At 38.8% G+C, this 16,831-nt stretch overlaps 1 protein-coding gene across 2 annotated transcripts in view; it reads right to left on the reverse strand.

Moving 5' to 3' along the window:
- knockout (Stork-head domain-containing protein knockout) overlaps positions 1 to 16,831 on the reverse strand; it is an 80,427-nt gene that overhangs the window by 36,251 nt on the left and 27,345 nt on the right. For both annotated transcript variants that reach the window (XM_011304996.1, XM_011304995.1), the window contains exon 2: positions 6,535 to 6,782. In XM_011304996.1, coding sequence (XP_011303298.1) covers positions 6,535 to 6,732 — 198 coding nt within the window. In that variant the 5' untranslated portion in view covers positions 6,733 to 6,782. The remainder of the gene's footprint in view (positions 1 to 6,534; positions 6,783 to 16,831) is intronic.

Raw genomic sequence — 16,831 nt, forward strand, 5'->3', positions numbered from 1 at the left:
GGGGGTTGAATTTTTATTTAATTAGCCTGTAATTAAATGGGAAACTCAATTCGAAATATTCGTCACACCCAGTGTAACAACTCAATTCCATTAAAATAATCTCTACAAAAACATTCCCTCGAGTGGCAATAACGTCTTGTTCGCTCGATACCCGACTGTCCGCGCTCGATAAGCAACATCGATTTCCAGACATTGTCAATGGTATCGATAGTCGCTATCTCCGCAATAAAGAAAGGTAAATAAACAAGAACAACGCTGAAAGGTCGTGCACTCCTCTTCCAAGAAATTTATCCAATCTATTCAATGAAAGTGGAAAAAAATAAAATTGACAGATTGGAATTAGAATTTTACAATTTCATTGAATACCGATCGATCTTGTGATCATTGAACGATCGATTTAACGCGGAAGTAAGAAATTCTTTTTTTCACATTTTCTCTTTAGATCAATGATTTTCAATGCAAATCGGTGATTTGTAAAAATATTCAATTCCTCTTATCTCACTTCGCCACTTGCTCTGCCGATTTTTTCCTGAAATACTGAGTTATCAACCAGTTAAATCTCTAGAAGTATAAGTGAAGTGGTATAACGATAAAAATGATCAAGAAGTGGACGGGAAATTTGATCCGAAAATGTCCAACGTGGGATTATAACGAGCAACTTCTCAGGGAGACTCACAAACCCTGAAATTAATGCGCCCTGATACAACCCCACGTCAAATTAATCAATCCAAACAAAAATAAAATCCTACATTTTTAATAAATACCAATTGTCCCAATAACCCACGAAAAAAAAAATACCCTGAAGTTTTCCTAAAACACCGGATTACCCACATCCAATCTCGACTCATAAACAAAGTGATATATCCAGATAAAAATGGCGGATATATGTGGAAGAAATTTGATGCGAAAATATCGAGCACGAAATTATGACAAGCAACATCTTGGAAGCTCCTGAAATGAATGAGTGAGACATCCCCTCGTGGAATTTGTCACATAAAAAATGTTACAAAGAGAAAAAAAAGAGAAAAAAAAGGGAAAAAAGGGGAAAAAAGGGGGGATAGGGAGGAAGAGGGGAAATAACAAGACTTTATCAACGAGTGGTTTATGCATTAACCGGTGAAGGAGTGAAAGTGCTTAGAATGAGGATCGGTGAGGGCAGTGGTTAACGTCAACGGTTTAGAGGACGATGTGGCAGTTTTTTTCGCGTTCTTGTCCACGAGAATCAGCATAACACACGCCTCTATTGAGATTTTGCGATGGAAAACTCCCTCCTCCCTTCGGCGAAAGTACAACCAAAGTGGTTTTGGTATAAACACGAGTTTGTTACGCACTTGAGTTGAAAGCCAATCTCCACAGGCCCAATGGTTTTTTTAACGTAAAACCCAGTGGAATGGGTGAATGTTGAAACTGTCAATCCGATTTTGTAGTGCACGAGTACGCATGTTCATTAGGCCACAAAAGTCGCAACTTTGCGCTCTTTACCGACAGTTCGGATGTCTTTCAAGGGGTTTATTTTTCCTGATAATATTTTCTCAACTCCAGTGGGAAATAACGTATTTCCGGGTAAATGAAAACTTGTGAGATGAGAATTTCTCGGGTTTGAATAAATTGTTGGGATCGTTAGGTGGGACTATAAATTATATGGGATATGAAGTGGTCGATGGAAATGCTCTATTTCAGAGATTCTCACTCGGTAATGAGCAAAAAATATTTGTTGACCGCGTTACGACATTTCCGGGATTCTTCCGCGGTTTTGCTCGTAGGTTCAACGAAAATTCATGTCCGGGAATTGAGTTTATCGTCACTTCCTAGATGATTTTTTTTTCAACCTGGTTTCACCTCATTTCTTGGATATTCTCACTAAAGACTTGACAGTTCTATTTATTTTTTTTCCGACAAGACTGACTTAAAAATTCGTTGAATCTACTTCTGCTTCAAGTGTCATATTCTATGGTAGATCAACTATTAATTAATGTGAAAAATTTATCACTCGGCGATAAAATAATTATCCGACACATGTGATTACATATATAAAGTCACATTATTTGTCTGATAAAAATTTGATGGCGTAATGACATGTTTTCTTGGAGTCTAACCGACGATTTTCAAGAGTATTGACCAGGATGGTTTATCGATCTCCAAAGGAAGCGAAATTCGCAGAAAAGAGGATGGGGTACGAGGGCATTGCCTCATCCACTGGAGTTTGCACTCACGTACGACTATAGTTGATAGCTGAGAGGAGTCTGCACAACCGGATAAAAGAAAACGCACCAGGGATAAGTGTTTGTGCAAAACCATGGCGTTATGTTGTTTGCTGTTTGTTGATCAGGAAAATGGATAAAAAATATATGGGGGGGAGTTAGAGGCACGGCTGGGGTTGAACACTGGGCTTTTAGAGAAACCACCCGGAGGAGGATGCACTGGAGATAAGAGGTAAGGCGTCTCCTTCGGGGCAACACGAGGAGGAATTCCCTTACTCGGTTAAACAGTGAATTGCAAAGTCGGGATGGCCTTCGGCGACGCGAATTCTATTTATTTTCGCGGAAGAGAATCGTGACTTTGCGTACACGCATCTCCTTTATCGCTCCTTTTCATCAGCTATTTAATATTGTTTATTTATGGGTCTGATTAATGATTAGAAATATTCATTTGTGAATGGGAAATGCCGGAAATGCAAACGGTCTAATGGAGATTTTGATTTTGCAATTTTTATGGGAAAATTCCAGTAACTAGTTATAATTAATTATTAATTATTAATTATTAACTATTAACAGTGGAAAAAATGAGCTGTAAGTCATGAATTTCAAAATATTTTGGAAAATTGATTGAGGTACGTGAAATCGTTGAATTGGGGTTTTGAAAGGAAATTTTGAGACTTAAAAATTATTCTGAAAGGGGGGAATATTTGGTTATAATTCCTGCGGTAATTATCCTGACGATTAAATACGGATCTATCTTCAAACTGTGAGGACTGGCATCATTAGGAAGGCATTCATCGAGGGGAACGAATAATTGTGGCGCAAGACACAATTATATCCCCGACAGGTGTGAGTGTTGGGTCGAAAGTGAATAGTTGAAAGTTAGTGACGTACCCATAAGTACGAACTAAAAGAGAGAGGATTGAATTCCGGAATTGTTTAATAAAAAATAAGACTATTCCAATAATTAAATGCATCTGAAATGTTCTCTCGTTTCAATCATTCAATTTCGAAATTTTCGAAAATTTCAGTTCATTTTTTTCACTTCATTCAATTTATTTAGAAAGCCAGAAATTGTTCTACGGATTATTAACACGACGTCACAGTGTGTGACATCAAATATTTTTTAATTATATTTCAATTTTTTTTTTTTTTCGTCCGGGTTTAATTCGATCGATCGTATCGATCGGGATAACGCTTGTTTAACCCGAGGTACTATCGATTTTATTCATGTCGAAATATCGTCTACATGTTGGCAAAGTCATCACTGGATTGACTTTGGGCTGGAGTAAATATTGGAGATGAGAAGGGTTCCTTGTTTGGTTCAATCAAGGACGGCTCTCCCACGGGGAGAAACCTTTCGAGATCTTCCCGGATCTTCTCGTGACAACGTCCACAACAATTTGACCAATCGTTGATGAGACAATGAGGATAAGACCTCGTTAACGCGATATCGATCGTGACAATATATTTTATTGCAATGAGTCCTTTATTTCACGACGTCCTGGGGCTTCCCCCACGAGTACTCCAGGACAATCACATCTCTGTACTCCATATTTCTCAATAATCGCCCCCAATTATTATGAATTTATGCACCGATCATCCTTTCTAGATGTTATGTGTCCATTTATTTATCTGACAATCAATCAGTAATTGTTATGAGTGAAAATACTATAGATTTTTTAGGGAATTTTATAAACAAGATTTCTTTTCAAGTAAAAGGCCATGGAAGCAGTTTACAAACTTTCATCGTAACCTTCAACAATTAAGCGTGTCAAAACGCTTTCAATAGCCAGAAAGATCGATGAAAGATTCGTTTATAATTATATTCCCTTTGAGAGTGATTGATTGAGTTTTTATTTTATTCCACTAATACCGCCATAGCATAATCATAAATTTCACTTTTGCTTTCTGATATTTATATCAAAAGACTGATAACAGATTCTCTAGACACTGAATTAGACTGAGGAAAACTTTCTTTATATTATATAATTAAATTTTTTGTTTATAACAAACGGTATTTGTGGATTGAATTATTTAAATAATTGAATGCAAAAATTTAGTTAGACATTTCGCGATTGTCTTGTCATTGTTACTGGTGAGATAATGATTTAATGGATAAATAAATAAATTCATCTCTATTAACCCTTTCAATTCTAGTTCTCTTGAGTGTTTTGACATTTTCTCGTTAACACGCGATAGCCATATTTACTTTATTACCCCCGACATAATTCGTTACTCGATATTTTCCGGTTCTGATAACGCCAGTACCAATAAACTCCCGTGGAGTATCAACCGCTTCATCCAATTTGTTCATTCGAAATTTATGAGGGCATCACTTCTTCTGCGGACTGTTGCAATTTGCAAGTCCAAGTGCAAAAACGAAAAATAAAAATTCCGTATCAAATTTAAATTCCATTGGAATTATCTGATGACAAAAATATAAACAAAATTGAAGATTGAAAAGTGATTGGTTAAATTTTCTAGAAATTTCCAGTGAATTCTCGAGAAATTCGAGAATTCAGTTTCAATATTGTAAACATTCCGAGTAAAATATATTGACTGATAATTTAATGGAGAATTTCATATCGGTATAAGAGAAATTGACGTGTTAGCCGACCCATAATTTTCGTAAAGAAACCCTCACCTCGGGGGCGATCTAAAAATACCCGGTAGTTTCTACAGATAAAAAATCTAGAACACCCATTGAATTGAAGAGAACACTCGTGTCTCGAAGGCCGAGTGTCCTCAGTTTTATCGTAAGCCAAACCCCTTTGGAATTGCCTAAAAAAAATTCACGAGCCTCATTGTCAGTCACTGCTGAATCGTTAAAAAAATTCAAACAATGGGATTCCACTTTTTTATAATCACTGACCCACTGCGAAATCCCGCACCAGCAATAACTCCATCCAATACTTTCCTCACTCAACCGTACTCCAGCAAAAATTAATTAAACTTGCATAACGTTATTTACGACAAACACTTGTCTTATTTATGACGTTATTGTCCTCGAGACTGACATAAATCTCTCAGGCCGACGCATTGCGACTGTTATTCCCCTCGTCCCCGTAAATCAATGAATTTGTCGACTTATTTTTCAACTCCAGTATCCAATAAATCATCGAAACTTCAATATGAATAAACAAATTCCATCCACCGAGAAAACCGCAATAAAATTGTTGACTTGTTCCAATTGTTCCGTCATTTTTACCGAATTTTTTTTTTCGCCGCGAACAACCCCAGCAGTAAAATGGACATTTAAAATATTTGTGATAACACTTTGCGCTGGGAGATAACGGTCCGAACACATGTGCAGACACTTGACCGGGCGGTTAGTTAAATATTAAAGGACTGTCATTGAACCGGGTAATAAAATGTAATGCCGTTTACTGTTACAACGTATACCGTTTCTCTTTCATGGTCGATAAGGATACGCCAGTGAAAGAACATTTACATGGTCATGGATGATAAATAGCCAGACGGGTGTAAAAATATCGGTTTCAAAACGTCGTATCAATTTTTAACAATTCCGTTGGTACCCGGAATTTATTTGAGGAAGTGGGGGTTGCAATTGCGCAGCTAATGTTTTATTTTCGATATGATGTAGGTGATTTATGAATTTATTAATTTATCTTTGATCGGAAAATTTTAACTAGAAAATTTCTGTGGAAGCTCCATCAAATGTCAAGCACCTAAACCTCCAGAAATATGTCCCTGAATCGGAAAAAATCGCTTGCTACATCTGCCGATCTCGCAATTGCTCGTAACTCATTGTATTTCATAGCTGCATAACGGTGTGTCCAATCATAGAATTTACAGAACGCGCCTCCCTCGTCGTAAATTACCGATCAACCGTCGAACAAACGTAACAACCCGCACCCCATTCATTAATTTGTTGCTTCAAGTTTCGAAAGACCATCTAAATGATAGCATCCACTTCTCGAGAGTTGATGATCAAAAAATTGCATCGACAATTGATAATTCGCGTGTGTAATTCACCAGTTACCGCACGAAGTGATATAATGTATTATTATTCAGACCCTTTCACGACTAAAATTTGTTTTTAGTCTGGGTTTAATCAAAGCTCAACCAATAAATATTCTCAGACTTCTAATAACGCAGCAAAAAGAAATGCCAGTGGCACTTGAAAAAAAATTAATCGACCGTGACGTAATTTCACCGGAAGATAATGTTGGGAGGATAATTGAGCGGTTAATTAACCACCGAATGTTGGAAGTCGCGGTGCTGATGATGATCCGAAGACGGAATTTTTTTTTAGTGCTAATGTATTTGTCGTCAACCGTAACCATTAATTATTCATTGTTTTTATACTGACTTGGAATAAATTGTAGCCCTTGTCGTACATCCACATTTCGTCAGCTGGATGCTCCTTGGTGGTGTCATGATTGGTGGTGAGAACAGAGGGGGGTGGACCTCGGCTGAGCTGAATGGCAATGGATCTCTGGAGCAGGAGCAAACACCTAGTGGGTCCAGGACCCCCCGGGCCCGTTCCATCACCAAGTATCGAGGCCATCACTTCAGGGCCCACCTAGCGCTGATCACCAGGCGGCGGCATTTCGAGGACTGCACACACAAAAAAATTATCTCCTTTTATTTATGAAATAATGTAATAATAATTTTCTTAATTTAATTAAATCGTGGATTTATTCCGATTTTTTTTAAGGAATAGATCTGCATTCTACCTGAAAATTGAAATGTAATAACAATTATTGAGAGGAAGACTGTTATGTTTAATGTGAAATAAAATAGCAACAATGTTATTTGATTGAACAGGAGACAGAATCATGTTGCGGTAATAAACGAACATTCTTCCTTGCAGCAGCCTTGACTGAAGGTTGAGGCTGAAATCGTTGAAACCATCGGTCACGTTTTGTTTGTCACACGCCATTCACGACTGATTATGGTATTATTCTCAACAATAAAATTTTGCAAACCGTGAAAACAAGAGACGACTGTAAAAACCTGCAGCCTTGTGCCACACAACCGATCATTTCACTACCGATGTTGGACTTTAGCACGAGCCTGAGGCGTAGATTATGAGTAATAATTCCAATCAATCCTCATCTCGTCTTAACAACACGTCCATTTATTTGAAATAATTTTCAATTCTTCTGACGAAACTAACGGAAACATCACGTTGATGAAGAACTACTGATGGCACAATTCTTGAGGGTCCGCCTTCGTCATCACATCGTTCCCACATCCTCCCCTTGAGGGTGAAAAGGCGAGATTGACGGTCTCACCCCTCGTCAGGGTGAATTTCCTCCTTGGAAAGAACCTTCGATGATCATCCTGTCAACACCTACTCCCTTCTAATTGTTTTACTACTCATCGGGGATTTCACCACCGGATCCTCCGCAATTCCAGAAATTTCCTCGGATTGAAACGTAATTTCAATCGAACGGTAATAATCCTCCAATAATTTACCGCCCTCAGAAGAATTTTGAATAATCATCAGATATATCTTTTTATAGTTTATTCCTGCACCGATGGCTCTCAATGCCAATTGAAATTGTCCTCTGATGTGTCTCAAGATAAATTGAGTTGCGGTGAGTAACTGGAATTATCGAGCGGTTTGAATGCAGAATGAGCCTTGCCAAGTGAATTTGAATAAACTTTTGGCGATTGTCTGATTGCAAATGAGAATTCAACCGACACGTCAGCCTTGTGCCACATTTGGTGAGGACGGAAGTCACCAGGGGCTGGATAAATTCACTTCCTGCTGGTGTGACGATGATACAATGATGATCGTCAGGACTACTGATGATTCCCGTTCACCAGATATGACCTTGACCCCGACGATGTCACCTCCGGTTGTGTAATCCAGCATTGGATTGCTAATAAACCTCCCGAAGAGTTCTCATTTGCATACTCAATCCCTAGCTCCTATTCACCGGAGAATTTTCTCTCCAAAAGATTGCCAGGGAGGAGAAATAAAAAAGCAAAAAACGGTGAAAAAAATCGTCTAGACGAGGACTGGTTTTTCCCGTGAGTGAATCCCTGCTGAAGAACATTTCCAGGAAGCTAGGGAGAGCTGACCAGGGAATGAAATTATCCGTCGTCATTTCCACGTCCATTAGAGCTCTTTGTTCCTCGGTCACAGGACGAAAATACCCTTTGTCCTGGGGGCGAAGGGCTGAGACACCGAGGGACGAGGTAGAAAGGGAGATGAGATCACGGGTTCAGGATTTACTCGGGGATTCGGTGAATTTTTGGGGTGAATACTCTCATCTTCCCTCGAGGCAGTATCTCCTGGTGATTGCCTCTCCAAAGAAAATCTGATTTCGCACTCATGAATAAAAAGACAAAATTTTCATAATTTATGTCTTTTCATTTTGTAATAAAAATATAAAACTGATGCACTTGATTTTTCAAAGTAATTTCAAGTTAAAAAATAATTATTTCAGATAATAATTATAATTTTTCGGTAGATGTAGATTTTTTTAGGGATAAGTAATTATATCCTGGATATTTAACTCGCTAAAGTGATCAGTGAAAAAAGTATAAAGTGATTTCGAGCTTGCAGATGACCGTCAATCCGATGCTTTCACCCACCTAGAAAGTAACCGATGGATTGTGATCTCGTTACACCGATACGATTGTACCTACAACCTCCTGATTCCGTCGAGTTGTCGTACGTAGGCAGGTACACGTTAAACCGGAGTATAAATTCTTACGTTACGTATCCAACAATCGATTTCCATCAGCTGGAGACCCCGAGGGTTAACCAGATAACCGTATTCAATCTCAGTATTTATTCTCCCATCGTTGAAACGTTTTCATTAGATCCCTTATACCGATGCCCCATGTAATTAATACCGAGTAAGGAAAATAGGAGTGACCAAGTAGGGACCTGGTGAACGGTTACCCGTCAGCCTAACCTATCCCCACATATCTGGTGCCCCAGTGTCAATAGTCAGATCAATGGGCAGAACAATGACCACTAGATGCACATTGTTAAATAAAAAATTATTCAACATATCCTGCGTATGTGGAAATTCAGTAAAAATTATGGTACACAATTCATGTAGACGGCAACAAGAAATCGTTCATTGATTTATAAATTTGGTAATCCGCGATAAATCGGAGGAGAGATAATTAGAGATAATTCTCAGGTGATGATAATCCCTTTTTCTGGTAATTATCATTGAATTTTTTTAGGGTGTGGGTGATATACCACGGGATCTCTCGAATATCTTCCCGATTCCAGTGAAAAGTAGGACAAGATCCTTATAAGCGTCACGTTTATGGCAGTGAACTCACTGGGTTTGTCTTCGGGAAAGTCAGCATTACACATTAAGTCGATTGAGATCGCTTCGATTTCAGTTTATCGATCATTATCACCAATCGACGGTTTTCTTCAAAGTCATCATTCCAATTACCTTGAGCCATAAAACCGGAATTCGGGGTAATTTACCGAGATGCGAGATGGTGGGGAATTACAATTGACGGTAATAACAAGTTGTGTCGTCATTACGGGTTTATTCGCCATTTTAAAAATCCCTATCGGCTTAATTGTTTAATTAACATATGGGATTGGTTATGAGGACTTAATAGAAAAGCTGACTTTTTCAAGTGGCTGATAAGTCGCTGGATGATTGGGTGTAATGGGTGTTATGTTTTTAGGAGGTTGAGGCAACTAGGAAAACCTGATTATTAACCTCGACCTCATCCTCAGTCATACTGACGCGTAAATCGTTATTACCTGGGCATTACGCATTATGGGAGGCGGTTTCAGTCGTGCTCTCGGATTTTTTTTTTATCTTCACAAGTCGGTGAAACGCCACATAATGCTTGCACTTGGCTGACACACCGTGGGTTTTCGTGTATATATTTTCTATCGGGAATTGAGGCGATGAGTCGAGTTACCCGTGGTGTGTCCCCCATAAACACTAGAGGTCGGGATCCTTTGGGCACGGTGTCTAACGGTTTTCTGCTTTGATGACGGACCAATGTGGATACACCGGAGAAAAATTATTCTGATGTCAAGCCAATAATATAATAAGTTTAAAAATAATAATAATAAAAACGAGTGATTGAAATGACGGAAGCAGAAATGATTTTCATCGTTTTCATAATTTCCAGTGGAAATATTAAATTTTTATTAATTCGAATCGTTTGGTATTTATTCTCGAATGGACGGGGGGAATTTCGCGGGTAAAAATCACGGGATTAGAGGAAAATAACCGCCAAAAATTTCCGACACTCCGACGTTTTTTATTGAAGAGGAATGACGTCCAGCTGCGAAATAATTTAAACTTAATCACCTGGTCTGAAAATTCTCTGAGGTTACAACCTCCTCGTCTAACGGTCTCTGACCCCCGGTGATAACATCATTCACGTTGATACCCATTGAAAAATAAAAGGCCAAGATAAATAAATAGTGAATCATTCTGATTGTGGGAGTGACTGGGATGCGCGCGGAGGGATTTTTTTTTTCTCTCTCTCTTTTTTTTAAAGTAGGCTCATGGGTTAATTACACGACGGAGAAGGTATAGGCGACGAATTGAGTTTACGTCCTTTCTAACGGACTTACTATTCGGTAATGGCACTATGGGATCGCTTCCGGCGTTTCGTCGTCGACCCAAGAAAAAAAAAATTACAGGTATACGTTTTATTTCTACAGTCGCGGCTCCATTAAACAAACCGCGCAGTCTCTTACAGATTGTCTTCCAGAGAGAATTTCTAACCTGGAAATCGTCGACACTCATCTCGGGACTTTCATTCGTCCACACATTCGGAATTGCTCGTGTGGCAGATTTTAATGGAGGTAGACTGGACAGAATTGACGTATGGATTTTACTGAGATCTGATGACTTATGCAATCTACCACTCATCACGATCTCTAATCCAACTTTGAATTTTTTCCCGCTATTTTTAGGGATCAGTCCCGGAAATTAAATTTTGTCCAAGTGTGTCGTAGGGTGACTGATGAATTTTATTCCGTAATAATATAAAATTATGAAAATTCTCATAACGATTTTTCAAACGCGCCATATTTTCTAGAAAATTGAAAAAAATTTCTAGCCGTGTAACTAAATCGATATTAATTATCAAACCTCATCCAGTAATTTCTTACGGATTAAGATCGAAATGAAGGGATAAACGAATAACTAGAGTAACTCTGAAAATTGAAAACTTTCACGTCATTAAATTATCATTAATTTAAGGTATGAAAAAATCAATCACACCGATACTCTAAATAATCCATACAACTCATTCCCCTAATCCACTGATAGGCGTAAACAAAAAATAGATATAGATAAATAATTCGAAAACTCTCATGACCTTCCATCAAACCTCATCAGAGCTTTCACGTCATTAACTCATCGTTAATTAGATCTAGAAAAAAAATAAGATATTGACAATACAAATAAATCCTAGACCGGATTCCGATAGGATAAATCGAACAAGTGTGAGAACTTTATAATTCGATGAAAAATGCAGATAAATAAATAAACGTGTCGATTAAGCCGTCATGATCTCGAGATGGTTCGCGTCACGCTATAGTCCGATCCGTCAATCGATCTCCGATCGATCGAATGACCATCCGCGGCTCATCTCGCTAAATAAATACAACCAAACACACGTACGCGTATGAGAGGATCAATTCCCGACGAATTACCATCCTCCTTGACAAACCAGCAATTACCACTGTCGCACGCACAGAGGAAAAATATCCCCCTGGATATTCATCCGTAATAAATCGACCAGGAGATGGTGCACGTGGATGTGAATTGTACGGTCTGTGCCGTTTGTGGCGGTGCAACACAAACGCGAGGACAGGTATTTTTTTTATTTTTTTTTTTTACGGATAATGACAGGCTATTGCTTGGTCTGCACCCCTCGCAAGCTAGTTTGTATTTTCAAGGAGTTGTTTCGGTTTGTTTGGCCAAATGGCCACTCTATCCTGTCTCGTTCTAGTTCTTCTTGTGATCTTTTTTTTTTTTCCAAAGGATCAGTCCCCGCGTCTCCCTCTCGGTTTTCACACACTCCCTGGGTGCATATCCCGTGGAATCCATATGCGGTTTCTAAACTTGTCCCAGTTCCTTCCAGTGGCTGGATTCATGGTTCTCGCCGAGGTGAGTAATGAGATCCTTGGGCTCGATAACCAGGAGACGCGCGTATCAATTTCAGATAGCGGATTTACTTGTCCGGTGACAAGGACGTGCACGAGATTTCATTTTTTTTTTAATTTCTCAATAAAAATTTGGCGATGCCATTTTTTTCAGTTTGTCTGAGCGAGATTTATATCCGATTTTTAACAAAATATTTGAGGAGATTGATCCAGGGGTTTTGTAATCGGAGACTAAATTTATTGGAGATTGAAACCAAAATTACGTGATGTTTAGTAGAAATTGAGGAAAAAATTGCTTCCCTTATCGGCCTCGTGGTAGAACCTGAAGATAATCCCTCAGAGGAATGTATCTCAAGGTTGATAATAGATCGGTTATCGTACGATTTCCCGGATGGCCGTGGGTGTTATGAATAAAATCGCCCCAAGCATGAGGGATTCTTCCACCCATCGGGACCACCCAGTCTCCCAACCTGACCAACAACATTTCGCAATAAATACTCCTCCAATAAAAAAAAATTGCAATTTTCATTTCAATTTCCACTTCACTACGAATTTTCAATTCAATTTTTTCTCTATAATTTTACAAACAAATTAGTTAAACAGGAAATAAATTCGTTTTTCCCACTAGTACGATAAATACTTTTTGTCCGTGAACCCGTAATTTTTTCTGCCGTCCACTTTCCTCGATTTGTTTGATCGTGAATCGAGAGTTTGGAGTCGCGGAGTTGAGACCCGATCATCGTGATGGAAAGGGACGGGATAAAGATGTCTCGGTCAGCATGAAAAATCACAACAGGGGGGGACAACGGTACACCCTCACGAAGACGAGTTCCGTTGGTTGCTGAAGGATGTCAATTGTGTCGGGGTCCTGTGAGATCGACGGGGAGGATGGGAGGAACCGAGACTCGGTCACCAGGGACAATAAATATCGAGAGGGCTTTGGGTATCGTAAATAGCATCCCGAAGAAACGTGACGAACTCGTCACGTTCATTTTACCCTCTAAATCGTTAACGATGTCCAAGACTTTACCCCGAGTGAAACGTAAATCACCATTTTCAAGAAATCCAAATATCCAAATAAATTCCATTCAATAATTCAATAATCCAATATAAATGAACAACGTTAATTTTTTATATCAATTTTTTCATCGCTATTAATCGAAATGCGAAAGAATTTCGCAATGCGATGAGATCAATTTGGAAATCTGAAGATATTATCCGGCAGGATATCGTGCATTATTTATGGTAATGTTTCATCTCTCAATTTCACTTTTTGCAACCGATTATTAGCCGAAATGATTGTCAATTGGGAAAGAAGGGGATTGATGTGGCGAGCCTTCCCCAAATATTTCCCGAAAGGAAAGTTGAAAGATTGGTTTGATTTCCGGGCCGTGCACCAGGTACTAAGATTTTTTTTTTATTTATGTTCATCACATATATGGTAGAGCAGTGAGCGACCCAATTGTCCGAGTCATTACTCAAATTTAACTTCAATTTTACTGGTATTTATTATTTTCACGTGGTACGTGGCACGCTGGGAGCTTTTCACTTTCGCAAAGTACTCGCTATCTCGATGCGAGTTATTACCATTATCTGGTGGAGTAATGGGGTGGTGGGTGGTGTGTATGAATCGAAAGTCGAAAACGAGCGAGTCGTGACCCGACTGGCCAATCCAGATCATCGATGAAAGCCCAAACAATAACACCCGGACGATTATTTATCGCTGGAAGTGCCAGATGAAAAATGAAAGTGTGAAGAGAATAGTGTCGTGACGGAACGGTTATAAACATTTGGACGAGGTGAGACTTGACGATTTTTATCGCATTTTTCGCGTCACTAATACCGGCGAATTTCTAATTACGTGATACATTTATTAATAAATATAATTTAATTTTTCTCGTTCCTGACAATTTTTTTTTCTCGGAATACTGCGAATTTGGGGAAATTTTGGAAATTTTGGAAAATTGAATTTTCCCATTTTTTATGGGTATTTCGTGGTTCTTCAAGGCCAATCCCGGAAGCCTTTCTCTGTTCTCAGTAAAATGGAAGAATCCCGGGTACTATGAAGAATACCCGAGCAAATATAACGCAGAGGCATCGCGAGACTCGTCCCTATTATCTTGCAACCGTTAATCCCACCGTTGGTTTTCTCCTCTTGTGTACGGGAGAGTACTTCCGGCAGTCCACCACGTTATCCCGCGAAAAATTCACTCATTTCCCCTTCCATGATTTTTTCCTACTTTCGCGGGACACTCAATAAATTTTCAAATAAAATTAGCGTGAAAAGATTTCAGGCAATCGAGGTATTGCCGACTCTAGGTCAAATTTTTAATTAGAAAAAAAATCCATCAATCAAGATGAAGTGAAATAATTAAGGAAAAATCATTAATTTGAGGGGAAAATTGGGGTGCAATTTGGGGGAATGGTGAGAGGGATGAATTCTTCGAAAAAATTCAGTGATTTCCCTTTTAGCCGTTCTCTACGGATCGGGCGAGATTAGCGTACCGCAATTCACTATAATTTCTACTCAAGTTGACTTCTCGGACACTTGCGGTTGCCACTACCCTACACGTAATTCTATATTCCTCGCACACACGTTAAATTCCATATCCACGCGTCTCAGCAGTTTCACGAACACTCGGCACAAAGTGAAAACACCCACAGCCGGTCATTTTGTTTATTAAACTTTCGTCATTCTCTTTTGTGATTTCACTGGGCGATATTTTCCATCAGCATGAGAATGAACGGAGATAAATCATCCGGCATCATCAAGGCTGGAGTAATTTAATTTGTTTAAAAATAACGGAGTGATGCACATGTGCTGCGGGCACTTCGGGTGTGGTCGATCGTAGGATAATATACGTTGTGGAGGGGGTTGGGTGCCCCCTCGAAGGGGATCGATGCCCAAAGGCGAGACGCCTTTTGCCTCCTGCAAGGCGATATCAGCCAAGTGGAACTACTCGTTTCTCCATCCACCATCACTTCATCATTTTTTCACTTATTTTCCGCTTTTCCCAAGATTTATTTGTTCATCCAAAAATATTCTTCAGTCAAGTTGAAAATATTCACAACTTGACTCAACTCCATTTTTATTTCAGTTGAATTTTTCTGTATTCTCATTTTTCAAATGGAATTTGACTTGAGTCGATTCTTCTGTGGGATTCCCATAAATTCATCAAAACCTTCAAACAATCAATACTTTTTCCAACGAACAATCCACCCTCGATTTTTTTCGCGGATTTTTCCACTCGATTCGTTCGCATGTTCACGAGAACTTAATGTAGTTCTTGAGTCCTGAATTGAGGGTCTTTGATGTTCCATCATGGATTCGCGAAGTGGTACCATGTGGGAGAGAATCTATAATCAAATTTACGTGATTTTCGCATTCGTTTGATCGAAAATCTCGGGAAGAAAATGGAAAAGCAGTTGGCGATTGTGGGGATTTGCGGGTTATTTATTTGCCATTTTTCAACTGTATTACCGCAAGGAAAATAAGAAACAGCAATTTTCGCGATCGTTCCATCAAGTCCACTGGGCTATGTGCTGGGATTAAATTGCCCGGTGGGTACGTAAAGATCGGAGGCTCGTGACTGGATGATAGTCCATGGGTTTCGACGCCTTCAAACTGCTAGTCTTCATCGAGATGGGCTGAGAGAATATTCGCCTTATCCACTCATGTTATTGCAATCATTTTTTATTTATTTCTATCACTGCTACTGGGTTGCCATAGAATTTCGGTGGGTAATTAAATTAATTTCCCCCCACTTCCAACTGAAATATTTTTATGCTGCGAATTCAAATCAATTTACCATTTTTCAATGTTTATTATTGCAATTTGGTATTTATTTCAACTAGTTGTTAAAAATTGATGTTGATAAATCGCTTTCTCAAGACAGTAATCGCGTCAGACAGCGAAAGTGTACGGGAATGAGAAAAAATATTAGGAATACCGAAAAAATCTTGAGGAAATCGATGACGATTGTTTCGAAATTGTTTCACTTGTCCTCGGCAGTCAGGAGACCTCGACATTGTCCCTACTAACCTTAAAACTTCGCATCAAACCGATAAAGAATTTCGTCTCGCCGGCGTCACGCTCAAAACCCCGAAACCTGACCCAGGCAAAAAAAAACCCGATTTCAGGGTCTTCCCTGTGGTCACTATTCAGGTGAAACCGTGAGTACCCCCCTCCCCCCTGTCCACAAAAAAAAACATCATCAATGGATCAAGACGAGAATAGTGAAATCACTGGTCTAAAATCCGTGAAAAAACAATAAAACATTGCAAATCAGTTTTTCGCAAATTTCCATTCCCGAATAATATATAATAATATTATATATTTTTAGTAATAATGTAATAATTTTTTTTTTAATTTCCAATGGAATATCGATGAACAATTGTTTTTTAAACGGAGAAATTGATGATTTTTTAAATAATTTGGGGAATGGAGAAATTGAAATCACTAGCTATGTGAAGTTGGCATCGAAGTTTGAAAAATCTAACTTTTTTTTGTTGGTTTGGATTGTACTCATTGAGT

Source organism: Fopius arisanus, unplaced genomic scaffold, assembly GCF_000806365.1.
Source record: "Fopius arisanus strain USDA-PBARC FA_bdor unplaced genomic scaffold, ASM80636v1 scaffold00040, whole genome shotgun sequence".
In the NCBI taxonomy this organism is placed as follows: domain Eukaryota; kingdom Metazoa; phylum Arthropoda; class Insecta; order Hymenoptera; family Braconidae; genus Fopius; species Fopius arisanus.